General features: G+C 57.0%; 1 protein-coding gene across 1 annotated transcript in view; it reads left to right on the forward strand.

The window, feature by feature from the left end:
- LOC148218095 (uncharacterized) overlaps positions 1–17,818 on the forward strand; it is a 261,533-nt gene that overhangs the window by 26,847 nt on the left and 216,868 nt on the right. Inside the window, 1 exon segment of the mRNA XM_088158050.1 lies at positions 6,219–6,645. Within this exon segment, the coding sequence (XP_088014176.1) occupies positions 6,219–6,645 (427 nt within the window).

Here is a 17,818-nt window from a genome sequence, read left to right on the forward strand (position 1 = left end):
CTCCTGGTTGTCGCGCGCTGATTGGGCAGAGCGGGGACAAGCCCCGCCCATTAGGCGGGGTGCAGCAAAGGCGCCATTGTCGGACAGTGTGTGCGGGCCCGGCAGCGGCGGCAGCGGCCGGAGCCCGGGGAGGCGGCGGCGGAGCTCGGAGGCGGCCCCAGCGCAGGTGGGAGCCGCGCTCGGTTGTGCGGGGGCTCGGGGCTCGCTGCGGGCCTCGGGGGCGGCAGGGGGCTCTGGCGGGTTGGTTGTGCCGGTGCCGGCCCGTGTTGGCGCTGGGCTGAGGGCGCTGCGGGAGCGGCTGCCCGCGGTCTCCTTCCCGCTGGGGCCTCGGCAGGAGCCGGTGCCGGAGCAGCGCTGGCTCGTCCCGGTTGCTGTGGGTGGCACAGAGGTGTCTGCCCTGTGGCCGGGGCTGTGAGGGAAAATTCCCGTGGCCAGAGGTTTGTGTGCATAAAGGAGACAGAGGAGTCCTGTAAAAGTGACTTTATTGATGAACAAAGAGAGAGGCCATGCGGCATTTGCCATGCGGTCTCTCCAGTTGTTGTAGTACGCAGTCTCCTTTTTATTCTCATTTTCCCGGCTGCATTCCCCCTCTCCCTTTCGCCACCGACTGAGGTACTTTGAAGGCTCAGACTTCCCGATCCGACTACTGCATGTCCTCGTTAATATGTACCTCTCCTTTTGTATAACATCCGATATTCATGGCTTTGTTAAGTGTTTCTCCTTCTCGAAGTCAGGCACTGAGCAGGATCTTGGCTGAGCAGCTGTCTCTGGAAATTAGTAACAGTTTCTGAAAACGATGGTTTCTCCCATTACTTCCTTTTATACAAATCCCTGGCCCTATCTCCAGGCATATTCATCTTACTCTACTCAAATCCTCTTCTTATTTTCTCAGTAATTATCTTTACTGACTTTAATGTCCATTGGCTTAGTCTCTTTTCCTGGATCCTCATTGGTTTGGGATTATTCTCAGTGACCTCACTGCCTGTCCTTTTGTAGCCGTTTCTGGATCAGGAGGCCTGGCTGCCACCTGCATTCCCTTGCTCACCTGCTGAATGAGCTGCACTCAGCAAGGTGTCGTGCATGGTAAAAAGATGAGAGTTGCTGCAGCACATCAGAGGAGGAACTGCATTCGTTTAACCCATGGCGCCCCAAAAACTTGTCTAATTCTCATCCTTTCTACATTTCTACCAGAATATGAGCTACTTTCTACTTTCATTTGTTATCTATTTCACCAGTTTTCCGTTATTATCTGTTTGCAAATAGCAGTTTGAATAATCTAATTTTCCACAAATGTGGCCTTCATCTTTGGCGTGGTTTGGTTGTCATGAAGGTCAGGAGCTGGGTCTGCCTGCTTCATTATTATTTCGAGGACATCTTGTCATCTAGTCCTGTAGTTCGAATGATAAATGGGTATTTTCCCCAGCAGTGTTAATCTGTGTTTCTAAAGCTCTTCTGACTGCCTGGAACCAAAGGTTCTCTTCCAGAGCAGGCATTGCGTGACTCACATGTGGCCCCCAAAATCTGCTTTTTACTTGATATCTTTAGTGTTAGAGAGTCAAGGCATTACTTGATTCTGGGCAGGATGTGCAACAGAAATAATTTCATCCACACATAAGTGCCCGGGTGTGCAGAGAAAATCATTCCATGACACGTGAGTTTTACTGGATTTTTCCTGAACTTTATACAGTCTTAAACCCTTTGGAATCCGTTGGTTTAGTGTTCATTGCTTCTACGTTGGATAGTTCTTAATATCTGGTATCCTATTGGCCCCGTATTACTTTTCCTCTGATGTTAATTAGGTCCACATTCCTGGATTTCCTTCTCAGCCTTTTCCAGGCCAGGTGCCTCCATGTATGCCGGGGGCAGTGTCTGGGCTGGGTGTTCCTTGATGTTTGCTGATGTTTCCTTGATGTTTGTTAGCCTTGTGGGTATCTTTTGGGCTATTCCCAGTCTGTTGAGATGTTAAACTCACGTTCATTTAGTGTAACATCCCTTTAAAAACACACTTAATAATTCCTTTCTCCAAGACAAATGCAAATCAAGCCTGCCTAGAGAAATAATTCTGAAAACATTTTTCAACTTGGTGTATTTTCTGACCATGGAATGCCTGGCAGCCCAGTGTGTGAGTGTAACTGAGGGGCAGAGTGGAATTGTGCCGTTGTCTTCCCCAGCAGCTGTGGCAGTGCAGGCACAGAAAGCAGCGAAGCTCCAGCAGTGGCAGCAAGGATTGGCCCCAGTGTGTGGAGATGCCAAAGGAGGGTGCCCAGGCAGAGGATTTCAGCAGAGGATCTGTGGGCAGGCCCAGGGGCTTGGCCCGATGTGGAGCCCTGGCTGCTGCTGCGTTGCCTTCAGTGCAGGGTCAGTGGTGCCCTCCCATGCTGCTCCTGCAGCCGGGAATTCCAAATCTCCGGGGTTTGAGAGCCCCTGAGCCCAGGGTGAGGGGTCCCCCCGTGTTGAGCTGTGCTGGCGGCTGTTTCTGTGCTCAGGGACTCTTGGAATGGGCCATGGCACTTGGCCACCAGTGGTGCTTCTTTGCACTCCTTAGGCAGGACCAGATGTCCTGGTTGGATGTTGTGAACAGCAAAGTGCCAAGGCAGGCTCTGTGCCAGCCCAGCTTCCTGTGGCAGAGATTTCACAAGAGACAGGATTCTGGCCACAGACTGCTTGAAATATACATCCCTTATCTCCAGCCCGCACTAGGTGGAGAATTACCCGGGCAATGAATTGCAAAGATCACTTCCAAGGGAGATAATTGAATATCTGCCCTGGGTCTGGCTCTTATTCTTGCCCAAGCCAATGGCAAAAGCTGTATCCATTGCATCTTGGTTTCTATCACCAGCTTCCAAAGGAGTTTCTTTATTTCCCCATTCCTTCTTTCTACCTGCCCAGAGCTCTGGGGGTGCAAGGGCTTGTGGAGGTCCCATTGTATTCCTAAAGCAGCCATAACCCCCTGAAGGATCTTTGCTGTAAAAAGAGTTCCCCATCTGAGAGTCGGTTTTTTCCACAATCCTTTATCTTGGAGTTGTTTTAGAAATACCTTAATAAACGATCCAGTGATTGCTGAACAATGTCACAGTGTTAGCTGGCTTACACTGGGCAGTGAATTTGGCCTCTGCTAAGAGAAGTGGCCTGGCCTAACAGACAGGCCCCCAGAGAGCAGAGATAGGCTGGAACTCATTGGGTTACATCCTTGTCTGTCTTCAATTCTGTCCTAAGCTGCAGGGGCTATTGCTCAGAGGGCTGAGCAGCCTAAACTTGGAACCAATCACAGGCGCTTACCTGGGAACATTAAGAAAGATATTTAAGAAAAAGTCAGAAAAATAAAGAGGACTTTTACATAAGGATCAGAGAGTGCTGTGTTTTCTCTCTCAAGTACAGCAGCAGTCGAGTCAACAGAAGAAGTCAGAATTGCGTTTGCCACCCTGTTAGCTGCCATGCTGTCACCAGAAGATATTTGAGCCTTCCTGCTCAGGGCATTTCAGTGCCAGGCTCTTCCAAGCACACCCAGCTCCGCCGGTTGAGCTGACCATGCAGGCGGTAATCTGAGCTTGGTCTAATTCCCTTTCCTTCATCAGAGCGTGTCTTGGAGCTCTTTTCCCTTCTCCTGCCCTTGCAGACCCATCCATAAACACATTTTGTCCCTCAGGCCAGGGAATGTCTCTTAAATCTCTCCCAGCCTGGCTCTGGAGCTCTGTCACTTGAATGCAGTCATGGGTTTGTTCCCAGCCCCCTGTGCAGGCTGTTCAAACAGGAGCCTGGGTTAAACCCTTGCCCTGTCCTCAATTCTAAATCCTCCTGTGCCACTGAACAAGTTTCATTCTGTAATCACCGAGCACTGCTCATCCATGTAGAGGCTCCTTTGGTTATCAAAGCTTTCACTTGGTGCCAGACTTGAACAACAGGAGATCTCCTGCCATCAGTTTTTGGGCCTCAGGTCTCATTAAAGCTGTGGCTGCACAATTCTGCAGACAATGAGACCACTCTGGCCACTGGGTTAAACATTTTAGAATGAGAATTCCTTTGGCATGGCCCTGTTTAACATCCACATCCAATTCAAATTTTTTTTCTGAGTCTGGTAGAGCCATGGCTGCAGCATCAATCATTTGTTTATTTCATTATCTTAAGTTTTGTTCCATTTCTTGTATCCATACCACAGCATTGAGACTATCTGGTGTTTAAAAGTCACAAAGTGTTCTGGCTAGAACAGAGAATCCTCAATCCAGATCCTGCAATTTCCTATTAATCGTCATACTTCTTGCAACTCCTTTTTAATCCTGGGTTATTTCTGAGCTTCCCTGGTCTCTCTCTGGGTCAATACACGAGAAGCCTACAGTCAAAATATGTCCCAAATATTTTACCTTTTTCTCCACCATTTGCCCTTTTTTTTAATCAAATATTTAAAGATGCTTTTTAGCCTGAACATTCAGCCATTTCACAGAGGCTTCTTCTACCACTTCTTGTCCTCCTGATTGCAGCAAGTCATCCACATCCTGCATTAACCCAATCCCTGGGGGTGGGGTAAATTCTTGTGATATTTTCTGCAAGGCTTGCCCCAATAAGGCTGGTGCTTCCGTGCATCCCTGCAGAAGGACCGTCCATGTCTTTCTCATTTTCCCTTCTATCTCTTGTTCCCACTCAAAAGCAAAATCCAGTTTACCATCCTGTGTGAGTGGGCATCCCCAGAAAGCATCTTTGCCTTCAAGGACTGAATGGTGTCAGTGTGAGGAGGGCACCTGGTTGAAGATGGTGTAAGGATGTGAGAGCCCCTGGGTGCTTGAGTCTTAATATGCACTCCACTTTTGTACAGCTAGTGATATTCTTGGCTCTGTTAAGTCTTTGTTCTTCTGGGAGTTCATGAATTGAGCAGGACCTTGGCTGAGCAGCAGTCTGTGTGGTCAATTAATAACATTTTCTGACCCTGATGGCTTCTGCTGTCACTTCCTTATGTCCGCGTCCCCGGCCCTGTGTCCAAGCGGATTCGCAGCCTGTGTTTGTAGAGACCCTTTGCTGTTGTTCCTTGCATGGGGGTCCCCCGTTTTGGGGCCATCCCCCCTGGAGCAGGGTGTCCCGGCTTGGTGCAGCCCCGCCCCTCGGGCAGCGCTGAGCCAATGAGAGCGCGCGGCGGTGATGACGCAGCAGTGTCCAGGCAGAGCCGCAGCTCCCAGCGTTGCCCACCTGGAGCCACCTGCGCCCGGCCCGGGCCCCAGCGCCCCCCGGCAGGGGAATTTGGGGAGGTGGGAGGGGGGGAGCGCCAAGGCCGGGCCCCCCCGCGCTGTGGTGGCGGCAGCGGCTGCAGTGGGGAGCGAGTGCGGGCGGGAGCGGCCGAGAGCCCAGCGCTGCCCCAGCCCGAGCTGCCCCAGCTCCATCGCTGCCCCTGCGCTGGGATGCTGTGGGTTTGGGGGGAAGAGGGAGCCGGCAGTGGAGCAGGAGAAGGGAAGGAGAAGCAGGGTTGAAGAACAAGATGATCAAACGCTGCACGTGGGAGGAGAAGTTGGGATTGTGGAGGGGAAAGAGGAATAATGGGAGGAAGAGGAGTGTGAGGAAGAGCAAGGATACAGGAAGAGGAGGAACAGAAACAGGAAGCACCACAAGTTTCCACCCCTCCCTGTGTCTGGAGCCTCTCCCCCAGTCCCAGGAGCTTTGCTCCCCCCCCACATTCAGCAGGTGGCCGAAGAGGGGGATCCATGATTTTCAGAGGGGCGAATTTTGGCGTTTATCAGCTTTAGTGGGCTAAATGTTGGTGCCTTGGTTTCTCTGCGGGGCCTGAATCTTTTTATTTTGGAGGTATTTTTGGCTAAATCTTGCTTTTGGGAGAGTTTTTGATTTGTGTCTTTATGCTTGGATAATTTTTGGATTGCATTGTTGTATTTTGCAGGGTCTTACAGACAGAAGATGCTCAATGACTTCCTGAATTGCACTTTGGAAGGAGGAACCGTCAGCCCAAGGTGCTCTCTTGTGTTTTCCCCCAAACCAGGATTTGTCATTCCCAAGGCGTGGGTGGATGGAGGAGGTAGAAAAGCCCTGTAGATCCCTCTCGAGGAGGGGCTGCAAACCCACCCCAGGGAGCTGCGAGGAGGAAAGACCCTCTCTGAGCCGGGAAGGCGGCCGGAGATCCAGACAGAGCTCAGAGCTGGTGGAGAAGCCTCCTGGAGGGGAGAAGCCCCACAAGTGCTTGGAATGTGGGAAGGGTTTCAGGTGGAGCTCTGAGCTGATCCGACACCAGAGGATCCACACTGGAGAACGGCCCTATGAGTGTGGGAAATGCGGGAAGAGCTTCAGGACTATTTCAACTCTGATGAAGCACCAGGTGATCCACACAGGGGAACGGCCCTACACCTGCTTGGAATGTGGGAAGAGCTTTGGATGGATGTCCTACCTGAGAAACCACCAGCGCATCCACACCGGGGAGAGGCCCTACGAGTGTCCCAAGTGTGGGAAGAGGTTTCAGACCAGCTCCCATCTCCTCCTACATGAGCGGATTCACACAGAGGAGAGGCCCTTCCGCTGCCCCGACTGCGGGAAGGGATTCAACCGCAACTCCCATCTCACTGACCACCGGCGCATCCACACTGGGGAGAGGCCCTACGAGTGTCCTGAGTGTGGGAAGAGCTTCTCAGACAGCTCTAACTTGACCAAACACCAACGGAGTCACCACTAAGGGAAGCCCTGTGAGTGCCCCGAGTGTGGGAAGAGCTTCGTGCTCTGCTCCAGCTCCATCCCCCATGGGAGGATCGGTGTTGGATGATCCCCAGTGACCCCCGTTGGGCAGAGCCCTGGTGATCCGTGGTCCTGGTGATCCGTGTTGGGAAGACACCTGGCTGAGGGGACTCTGCCTCATCCTGTCTCCCTGTGGGTACCTGGATGAACACAGGGGCAGGAACGTCCATCAGGATCCAAACTGACATGGGGAATTTCTTGGGGAGAGTGAACTTGTTGACTTTCAACCCTAGGAAATCTTCTTTGTTCAGTCCTATCTTCTGGTGGCATCCAGGAATACTGAATGATCTTGAAGGTCCTTTCCAAACTCCATGATCTTGCAATTTTGATTTTTGATTACTAAAGAGTGTCTTTCACAGCCAAATCGTGATGAACTGGGGCAAAGACCAAGATTTTGGAGACAGTGGGGTGGAAACCCTTCCAGAAAAGGTTCTTCCCTCCCACCCAAGCATATGAATCGTCAGCCAGCACGGACACCGAAATCCTTTTCCTTTGGCCTTGATTTCCTTTTCATTTCTCTTCATCCCTTTAAAACATCCAACCTTAGGATAAAAATAAAGACACTGAACTGAGACATGGGTGGGGACAGGGGGAAAAAGACATGGTGGGGACACAGACATGGAGAGTGACATGGGGACACATGGACATGGAAGGGGACGTGGCCATTCGTGGTGACATGGGGGGACACAGGCATGGATGGAGATGTGGGGGACAGTGACAGGGATGGAAACATGGTGGGGACACAGCCATGGGTGAGGACATGGTGGGACATGGCCAGTGACATGTGGGGACACGGACACGGCCGGTGCCATGGGGGGAACTTGCAGGGGCTGTGGGGGATGCTGGCTTGGAGGGAGTTGAGGGTTCCTGGCAGGGACTTGGGGTTCGCTGAGGCCTTTGGGGACCCCAGGCCGAGCGGCTCTGGCTGCGCTGGGAGACCCTGGCGGAGGTTCTGGGGCAGCTGCTCAAGGACCCCCTGCCCTGGAGCCCCAGCCGGGCATTGGGCTCCTGGAAGGGAATGAACGTCCTTGTCCCCAGCAGGGAAATCCCAGCACCCCCAGGGTGTCGGGGGCAGCTGAGAGGCCACAACAGGGAGGGGAAAGCCAGACAGAGCTGTCCACCTCTAAAACTGCACCCTAAAAATCCCAGAACTTTGGTATTCCACCAGAAAGGAGCTTTCAAGAGGTGCCTGAACTGAGGGAAAAGGGGATGGGACCCCCAGAGGTAGCAGGAGGGCCCGAGGGCCCTGGAAGCCTCAAAAAGAAGCATGAGGTCAGGGGTGGTTGACTGGGGGACAGTGGAAAAGGGCTGGAAGAGCATGGGAAAAGAGGGGGCTGGTACCCCTAAAGAATTGGTCAGGGCCCTGGGACCGCCAAATTGCATTGAGAGAGGTCCCACTCCTCCTCCTTTCTAGTCCTGCCTCCTCTCCACTCCTTCTCCCATTACTTCCTCAGTCCTCCTCCTCCATCCCTTTTCCTGCTCCCCCTGTGCCCAGCGCTCACTCTTCACCCCCCCGTTTTTCCCAAAACCCTCACATCCTGTGGTAGGAGCTGGGATGGAGCCAGGGCAGGTCGGGCTGGGGCAGCGCTGGGCTCTTGGGCCAGCCTGGGCACCCCCCCATGCACCCCCTCCCCAAATTCCCCTGTTTGTTTATTGGGGTCCTGGCACCTTTGGGGTTGGGGCGGTGCCGTGCTGGGGTTCAGGGTCTTCCCAAGGCCCCCTAGAGCAGGGTGAGAAGGGGGGGACACGACCATTCCTGGGGGTCCCCATTCCTGATCCATGCTGGGGCCAGTTCTGCGACCCCCCCCAGTCATGGCTCCCCCTGCGGGGTCCCTCCAAGTCCTTCCCCACTGGCCCCCAATAAACAGGACCATGCGAACTGGGAAGCTTTATTGGGAATACTGGGAGCAGCCGTTCGGGGGCAGAGTGACACCGGGCTGGGGGTCCCCGGGGGGAGCACACACGTTCACCCGAGTCCCGCTGCCCCCCAGCCAGGTGAGCTCCCAGCAGCACCAGTAGCACCAGTAGGGCCCCAGCTCCCCCGACACGCCCCATGCCCAGCGCCGGGCGGTGCCGCCAGCCCCAAAGCAGCCGCGCTGTGCCCTGGGGGGGTCCCCGCGGCCCCGCCCCACGCGGCACTGGGAGCACCAGTCCGGACCAGTTGGAAGCGTGGGCGGGCGGCACCAGAACCCACGGAAGTGAGTCCACCACAAGGCGTTTAGAACCCCCCAAATTGGCGGAAAGCATCAGGATTCTCCCAAAAAAGGGGTCACATCTGCCCATAAACTAACTGGGAAATCCCCCAAAGCGTTTATGACCCTCTAAAACTGGTGGAAAGCAGCAGGATCTTCCCTAATATCGACTTCTGTGCTAGTTACACCTGGGGAGAAGAAACTCAAGAGAGCAATTCTCTCTGTGAGAACTCCCTCTGGGAGTTGATGGGACCAATTGGAGGCTGGTTTGGTTATTGACAGCCTGAACAACCAATTGGAGAAAGTTAGTTCGCTCGGTGAGCACACATTTTGAAGGCGGTAACCCGGGAAAAAACTCTCATTTATTTCCGGTGGCTGAGCAGGTAACAACGGCCCAGCCCGGGCTCCCTCCCATGTGGGGGGAGCTCGGGAGGCCGCTGGGCCCCGTTTGCAAACCAGGGAACCCGATGGCCGGGGGGAGGAAAGGCTCATTGATGAGACCTTAGCCCGGCTTCCTCCCCTACGAGCCCGCGGCTCTGGGGGGGCCCGGCTCCTGCTGCTGGCTCGGAGCAGCTTTGGAGGGGCCGAGCCCGCCCAGCCCCCGCACGGCCTGGGGGAGGCAGCCGGGCCCTGTCTGGAAGCAGGGGTGGCCATGGGCAGTGCGGGGCTGCAGCAAGCTCCAGAAAAGCTGATTAACATCTCAGCCGCCCCCACACCCAGCGCCGAGACTTCTGTGTGAAACTTTAGTGCTCAGGTAAGATTTTGCAGACCTCCGGCTTTCCTTTGAATATGAGAGGGGAAAAAGGAGATGCTCCAAAGTCAGTGAAGCAAGAGCTAAGTTTCTTTAGATGAAAGGAGAATGAGGAGATGCTGTGAAGATGGCTGAAAATCCTTTTGTAAGATTGTAGGAAAGAACTGAGGCACTGAATATTCCTATAAACCATGGAGAAAGACATGGGGAGGTTGGAGATGTTCCATTTGATAGATTGTTAATCAAAATGCATCTGTGTTGAGAATCCTTCACCCCGAGGAGAAAAGGGGATCTCTTTTTCTGGAGATGGAGCATGAACAGAGAGAAAGAGAGATGCAGAGAATTTTAGCTTGGAACAGTTAATTCTTAAAACTAAATACCTCATGGGTTTAACATGGCCCATAAGCACAGCTTTGGGAAAGCTGTGAAGATTGGAGGAGCTTCATGACTTTGCAAGTTTTTTCCCAGGCGGATGCAAATCGTGAAAGTGAAGCCATGAGAGGACTTTTTTTCCCTTCTTGTGAAGTCGCTATGGCCTGACAAGAGGAAACTTCTCTCTCCAAAGTGAATTGAATAGGACTATTTAACTTGGGAAATGGCTGAAGTAGGTTTTGTATGTTTGTTTTGTTGTTATGAAGGTTGGGAGAGGTAAGGAAGGAGTGGTCTGAAGATCTTCTTCTGAATTTGCTTTTCTTTCTCTTTCTTTGTGTAGTTAATAAAGTTTTTTATACCCTTTTTAAGTTTTAGTCCTGCCTTGCTCTTTTGCTCCTGGTTCTGTCTCACAACAGAAAAATGAGTATATTTAAATTGGCAAGTCAAAACTATAACAATGGAGGAGAGTGTCAGCAGCTGCAGCTAAGGGCTGGTGTCCCATCAGAGTCTCTAACGATGGCACCAACGCTGCTGCCTTGGGACAGCCGACTCTGGAAGGCGAGTGTGCCCTCGAGCAGAGCCACTGAGGTCAGTCAGGGGGACAGGCTGCAGCTGAAGCTGCCAAGTGTTGCTGTGATTCTGGCAAGTCAAGAGAAAACCATGGTGACCACTTTCCCTTACACCCTTTGCCAAGCCACGAAAAATTGTGCACACAGCATCCCCTCTTTTGGCATCCTGTCTGGTGTGGATGTCTTCCTGAGGAGGTACAAGCCTTCTGGGTGCTGCTGTTCCTGTGCACACTCTGGTCATTTTTCTCTGGTGTCCAGAGCCACGTTGACAGCAGCAGCTCCACAGGCCAGCTCCAGGAGACATCGTTCTTGCCATGGTGGCAGCAGCTCTGTGGGTCCCGAGCTCAGTGTCAGGGGAGTCTTGGCCACACAGCACAGTGGCCTGGACAGCTCTGGGGACCCGGGCTGATCGCCAGCGCTGCCACTTCCCACTGCTCCTCGCCTGCAGCAGCCAGTGGCCGTGCTCCAGCAGGGCCTCCTTGTCCCTGGCCAAAGCAGCCTGGGCACCTCGGGGCTGTCCCCACCGTCCTGCTGAGGCCAGGCCTCGAGGGCTTCTGCCACGGGCACCAGAGACGCGTCGGGGAAGCGCCAGAGCAGCCGGCTGGCAGGAAGAAGGTGGCTGTCTGGGGGCTGCTTATGGCCTCTGCCACCCAGTTCCTCAGGGCTTCCCACCAACCCATCCACACAAGTCCTCCTGGCCCATCACAGCCTCCCGCCACCCAGCGCCACACGCATCCCCCTCACGCCTTCCCACTGCCTTCTCCGGGCAGGCCTTGGCAGCACCGCAGCCCTTCATGGCCTCCCACTGTCCCGTGCCCTCCACGCCTCCCCCAGGCCTGCCTGGCTGCTGAAGGAGCTCCAGAGGAGCCGCATCAAGAGGCACCTCAGAGCCCTCAGCAATCCAGCCAGCAACACACGGGCAGGACACAGATGGCGCTTCCAGGCTGGCAGAGGGGTGCTGGCCATCTCCAGGGACCGGTCTCTCAGGGATCCCCGCCGCAGCTCCGGCCTCTGCCCGCCCGCTCTGTCAGAAGCCTTAAGGCTTCCACAGAACCACCAAAGGCCCAGCGCCTTTTGGCCACTTTCCCTTCCACTCCGCACGCTTGGCCAACTTGGCGAGCACAAGCACCCTTTTTGCCCTCTTCCCCATGGGCCTGAAGACTCTGGGCACCAAAAGAAAGCTCCTGGACCTCTGTGTATGACAACAGCAATTTACTAATCCTACAGTGGGGTGAAAGAAAGTGCTTGCAGAGCAGAGGTGTTCCCTGCAGACTCAGGTGGCCCCAGCAGACGCAGCCTCCCGGATCAGTTCTCCATGGTGCTCACACAGGACAACCAGCCCCTGAGACACAGGGAAGGCCGTGACTTCCAGAGCCGGCGGAATCCATCTCGCATCTGCTGGAGTCGGGAGGAGGGAATGCTCTGTACAGCTCTGTTGATGTACAGAGTCTGAAGAGCCAGGCATGAGATGGCAGGGCTGGTGTCATCTGTCATGTCCTGAAGGGCTGGAAGAGAGAGGAACAGAGCCACAGTCAGAGCCTGCATCTGCAGGGACCTGGGGAGACCCTCCTGCCCCATCCATCCCACACGGCAGCTCTTGCCATGGCCTGGAGGAAGCAGGAGGCAGCGAGGATCAGCTGGAAGGCGCTGGCCACAAATGTCCCTCCCGCAGGCCCCTGGAAGGTCTCTGTGCTCTGCCCACGCCGCCCCTCGTGCGCGCAGGGAGCAGAGCCCTCCCAGCCGGGGCAGGGAACGCAGCTGCCAGCGCCAGCCCCCGCTGACAGCCCGCTGGCCTCACTCACCCCTGCACATGAGCTGCAACTCTCGCTGCTGCTCTCTCAGGAACCGCCCGGCCATCCCTGCCAACACAGAGCCTGTCACGGCCCCAGCCGCACAGCTGCTCCGCAGCGGCGCTGCCAGCCCTGCGGCCACAGCAGCGCCTTCCCCTGCAGGGCTCAGGCCCGGCCCTCGCCGCATCCTGACGCCCAAGGACACGGCTGCGAGAGGGCGGCAGCGGCGCCGAGGGCAGGCGGGGCTCCAGAGCCCCGGCCCGGATGGCGCTGCCGGGGCAGCAGGCGGGGCTGGGGCCGAGCTGCGGCGGGGCGGGGAGGGAGCCGGGCTTGTGGCTCACCAAGAAACCTGAGGGCCGCCTCTCGCAGGGGCTCCTGTGGGCTCCGCAGGTACGGCAGCGCCTGGCGCAGCAGCTCGGCCGCTCGGCTCCTGTCCTGTGCCAGCTGGAGAGAGCGGCAGGGCACGGAGGGAAGGGTTGGCGCGGGCTCTGTCCCTTGGCCCCGGCCTGCCCTGCCCGCACAGCCCTGAGCGGGGCAGAGGGCCCGGCAAGGCGCGGGCTTGATGGAGCTCGGGGCTCCATCAGCTCCGGCCCTGGGGCCAGAGGAGCCTGGAGAAGAGCCCGCGTGGGCAGCCCAGGGAAGGGAGCAGCGTTCTTACCAAGCACTCGCCAAACCTCCACATCTGATCCGCCATCAGCAGGTGCTCAAGATCTCTCCTCTTCAGGAAGCTTAGTGCAGAAAGCAGCGTTTCACAAGAGGCCTGCAGAGCAGCAGAGACCCAGAGATGGCACTGCAGCCCAGGGCACAGGACCTGCCTCTCTGTGCCAAGGCCAGGAGGAGGCTGGAGCCCATGAGGTGCCCGGGTGCAGGGAGACAGCTGAGCCCCCTGCCAGGAGGACAGCAGCGCCCAGGAGTCCTCACCTCTGCCACACGCATGTTCTCATCGTGGCAGTTGAAGAAGAGTGGCAGCAGGCTCTTGCTCACAAGCATCTTGAGGGGCTTTTTACCCTTGGCCGCTACCAACCTCATCACCTCTTGGAAGAGGCGAATGGAGAGCAGCTGCACATGGCGGTTGTCCTGTTGGAAAGGAAGCAAAAGCCCTCCTCATCAGCTGCTCCAGACCCCTCTGTGCACAGCCCCAAAAATCCACGGGGCACCACACTTGGGGGCAGCACCCAGTGGCCGTGGCTGGGGGCACAGAGCCTTACGTTGTCCAGCAGTGGCCAGAGCGCGCCAGCCAGCCGCAGGGCGATGGGGCTGGGTATTGCGAGGTGTCTGTGCGAGAGCAGAAAGCTGAGCACCGCGACGGTCATCTCAACGATGTCTTCATCTGCATCCCGCAACAGGTCCACAAGGCTTTCTGTCAGGCTGTACATTCTAATGCTCTGCATGGAAGACAAGGCAGGGCAAGCCCACGCTGCTGCTGCTGCTGCTGCCGTGGAGCCCAGGGGCCGAAGGCCTGTCCTGAAGCGCTCGGGCAGCTGAACAGCAAGGCAGGAGAGCTGGGAGCAGCTGCCACAGCTCCCAAAGCCCAACCAAGCCCAAGGGGCTGCTTTCCCCAGCCCCACGCTGCCAGCACAGCTTCAGCCGCTGCTGTCTTCTCACCATCGAGGGGTCCTTGCTGAGCTGCACGAGGCCTCTGAGCACCAGGCGACGCATCTCCCTGGACGTGCTCTGCAGGCGCCTTGCCATGATCTCCAGGAGGCTGTCACCCCATTCTTTGATGTCCAGGAGGTCCAGGACCTGAAATGCACAAAGCAGTGACCGGGGTGCCCAGCTGGCAGGAGCTCAGAACTGCACAGGGCTGAGCCAAGGCAGCAGCACAGGGCACGGGCACCGTCCCAGGCAGCTGCGGCTGTGAGAGGGCAGAGAGGTGGGAGGCAGCTCAGCTGTGCTGCCCATGGGGCTCACCTCCACAAGGAACGCCATGGCGGGCAGCTGCCAGTCTGAAATGTCTTGTCTGAGGAGCTCCAAGAGGCAGGAGATGAAGCTGCAACACCAGATCATGGAGACACAGCGCATCTCCCTGGTGGGGGGGAAAAGGCATCATTGCCCCTGAGCCGAGAGGGCAAAGCTCTCCCAGGAGTGACCCACGGAGCTCTGGTCTTTTCCCAAGCCCCCCGTGGGCGCTTTGGGAGGCGGCTGTTCCCGGGCACCCTCCTGTGACAGCCTTTTCCAGTCTGCTCGTCCGTCTCTTTGTGACAAAGCCCTCTCACCCATGCCCATGGGAACTGTGTGGGGCACCCTGGGCACAAGTGCCGGGGGCAGCAGGGAGAAGGGGGTCTCACCTGGCCAGGAGTCCCACTGCATAGTGGTGGGTGTCAGTACAGAGCAGCGTGTCCCAGCCAGCCTTGCCTTCCATGGCCACCACAACACGCTCACAGTGCACTCGGCAGAGCAGGACCTTCAGGGTCTGCACCGCAAACCTGTGTGCAGAGCAAAGCCCAGGTGATGCTGGCAGCCCTGGCTCCTGCCTTGGAAGGGATGGGGAGACTGGGAGGACTGGGATGGAGCACCTTTGGGGGTTGGTGGCAAGGCCCAGTTGCTCCTGGCACCCCTTCCAGAAGGTATCAACCTCCTCTGGCGTATCCAGTGCGCTGATGTAAACTTGGAAGAGCAGACACAGAAAGAGACGGGGAAAATACTCCAACACTATAGGTGGGCACCAGGTCAGGTTGAAGACCCTCCACAGTGTCACGGTTGCCTGAAAAAATGAACCACCCAGAGACAACACTCAGTGCCAAGACATCCGTGTGGCAGGACCCGAGCATGCCAGGGAGAGGCCGGGGGAGACACCTCGGGGTCACCCAGACTGGTGCCCCTGAACCTTGCCCCTAAGGCAGGTTTCAGCGCAGTGCCTGAGGCAGAGAGATGCAGCTGGGGGGAGGACAGAGAGCTAGCTGCTGGAGAGGTGGCCTAGGGGCAAGCCAAGGTCAGTTGCAGGAACTCACAGCCAGGGCAAAGACTCCTGTGCTGTCGCCATCGGAGGTGTACACACTGTCCACTGGCCAGGCGTTCAGCACATTGGGGAGTATCTGCAGCGCCGGCTCCGCAGTCCCAGTGGAGGACATGATCACTCCCCACATGGCCGTAGCAGCTCTGTGGGGTCAGAGCTCTGTGTCAGGGGGGTCTGGGCCACAGCACTGTGGCCTGGGCTGCTGCAGGGGCCCGCGCTGGCCGTCAGCCCTGCCTCTGCCCACCGGCCCTCGCTGGCAGCACCCAGCCAGCCCACGGGGGTGCAGGCATCTTGAGGGGCAGGGAGGGAGCGTGGCAGCACGCTCAGGGGCTGACATGGCAGCACTGGCAAACGGAGGAGCCAGAGGCTCCTGGAACTGTCCCCCTGTCTGGCAGTCACCAGGGACAGGCTCTACAGGGTAACGGGCCGGGGAACCCTAAACCCTCAAGGCAGGTGGGGCTGCCGTACCTGTCACCCGATGGGGCCCAGCGCAAGAGAGTCATCAGCACATCGCAGGGGTATTCCCTGGTCAGCTCCAGAAGGGCCTTGTCCAGCCTGTGCCCAGCAGACTCATTGGCCGTGAGCCACTTGTGGATGTACCTCACCATGGCTGGCACCTGCAGAAGGCCCGGGGAGACTTGGACACCTGCCCGAGCAGCAGGTTCCCCAGCTTCCCCTGAGAAGTGCTGCCCTTCCTACCCTATTGGTCTGGGCCTCAAAGACTGAAGGAACCCAGCAGAGCTGGCTTGAGGTGCCACACAATTCCTGGGGTGATCAAGCCCTGGCCACAGGCTGCTTACTTGCTTTCGATTGGAGACACCCTTCTCCACAAGCAAATCCAGCATGGCAGCCCCGGTCTCAGCAGTGAAGAGGGGAAAGTTTGCCAAGAGCCCAGTGCCCACACCGGTGGTCTCTTCCCACCAAATGCACATGATGAATTCATAGATCATCTGCAGGAGAAGGGCAGGAAGAGAGGGAGAATCCATGGAGTGCTCCAAGCACGGTGCTGGGCTGAGCAGTGACAGCAGGCCCAGCCCAGGTGGGGATGGCTGCAGTACCTGCGCTGTTCTGCGGAAGCGGCCACGGGCAGGGTCCTGCTCTTGTGTCGGGTCCATGGCGGCCCCTGGCAAAGAGCGAGCGCAGCCAGGGCTGAGGGGCTGTGGGAGAGGCCGGGGAACACAGGCCAGCCCTGCATTACCAGGCAGGGACAGCCCTGGGATGCTCCAGGGATGGGGTGTGGCTGCCAGGGCGTTCAGCCCCAGCCCCTCTTCTGTCCTATCCATGGGCATGGTGGATGGGATGGGATGGGATGGGATGGGATGGGATGGGATGGGATGGGATGGGATGGGATGGGATGGGATGGGATGGGATGGGGCTAAGCTGGCTGCAGGCACCAGCTCTGTGGCCCAGCTCTGCTACTCACCCTCCTGCAGCAGCTGGATCTGCTCCAGCTCTTCAGGCTGCTGTGCTGAGGGAGCTGCAGCCTCCTCCTCCTCCTTCACCCAGGCCAGCCTGGGCACTCTGGGTGGTGTCTGCTCCATGTCACTGTTTGGAGTTGGGAGTGCTTGCAGGAGAGATGTCTCAGGAAAAGCTCCAGATGGGCAAGTGCTGCAGTTGTGCCTTGTAGGCAGCTGCAACAGAGAAGCCTTGGGAAGGCTACAGGACACCGTGTCCTGCAGTCTGTCCTCGAGGTCACCTGCAGAGGAAACGCTTTGGAAAAGCTCCGGGTCAGTAGGGAACAAGCTGGCTGTGTGGGGGCTCCTCACAGCACCGCTCTCTCCGTCCTGTCCCGACGAGTGCACCGAGCACTGTGGTGTGGTCGTGTGGCCGCCAGCACCTATGTCACGATGTGTCACAAAGGGTCACCCTTGTACGCTCTGTCCCTTTCCTATTGCACGGTGACCACGGTGCACTGTGTCACAAACAGCCCTAGGACACACCTCCACGTGCCCTGGGGACACCCACCCCCCCCCAAAGTGGCCCAGCTTGCAAGGAAGACGTTCCCCCAGGGTTCGAGGACAGCCCAACAGGAATTTTAGGAATGGCTCAAACAACAAGCAGATGCTCCTCTGCTCTGCCTGCTCCGGGCAGCAGAAGGAGCCCCCACGGTTGCCGATGCAGCTGCAGCAGCAAGGGCATCTGGGCCTTCCACAGCAGCTGCCAGGGCCTCTTTGGGACAAGACCCGGTGCTGGGTGGCCGTCACACACACAGGAGTGTGACACAGACACGGGACGTATGGCCCAGGGCACGAATGCTGCTCTGAGCCCTGGGAGCAGTGAAATCAGCAGGTGTGGCAGAGTCCCTGCCAAAGGAGACCTGCCGCCCCCAAGGCCTGCCAATGCTGGTGCCTGCTCCTGTCACAGAGACCTGTGTCCCCTGGGGACTTCTCTGCCAGAGGACAGCCAAAGCCCACGTGCATTGGTGTGTGTGCTCCTTTCTGCAGGCGGCTGTTGGCAGGAGCACCTGGTGG

Source organism: Sturnus vulgaris, unplaced genomic scaffold (assembly GCF_052056855.1).
Source record: "Sturnus vulgaris isolate bStuVul1 unplaced genomic scaffold, bStuVul1.hap1 Scaffold_195, whole genome shotgun sequence".
Classification (NCBI taxonomy): domain Eukaryota; kingdom Metazoa; phylum Chordata; class Aves; order Passeriformes; family Sturnidae; genus Sturnus; species Sturnus vulgaris.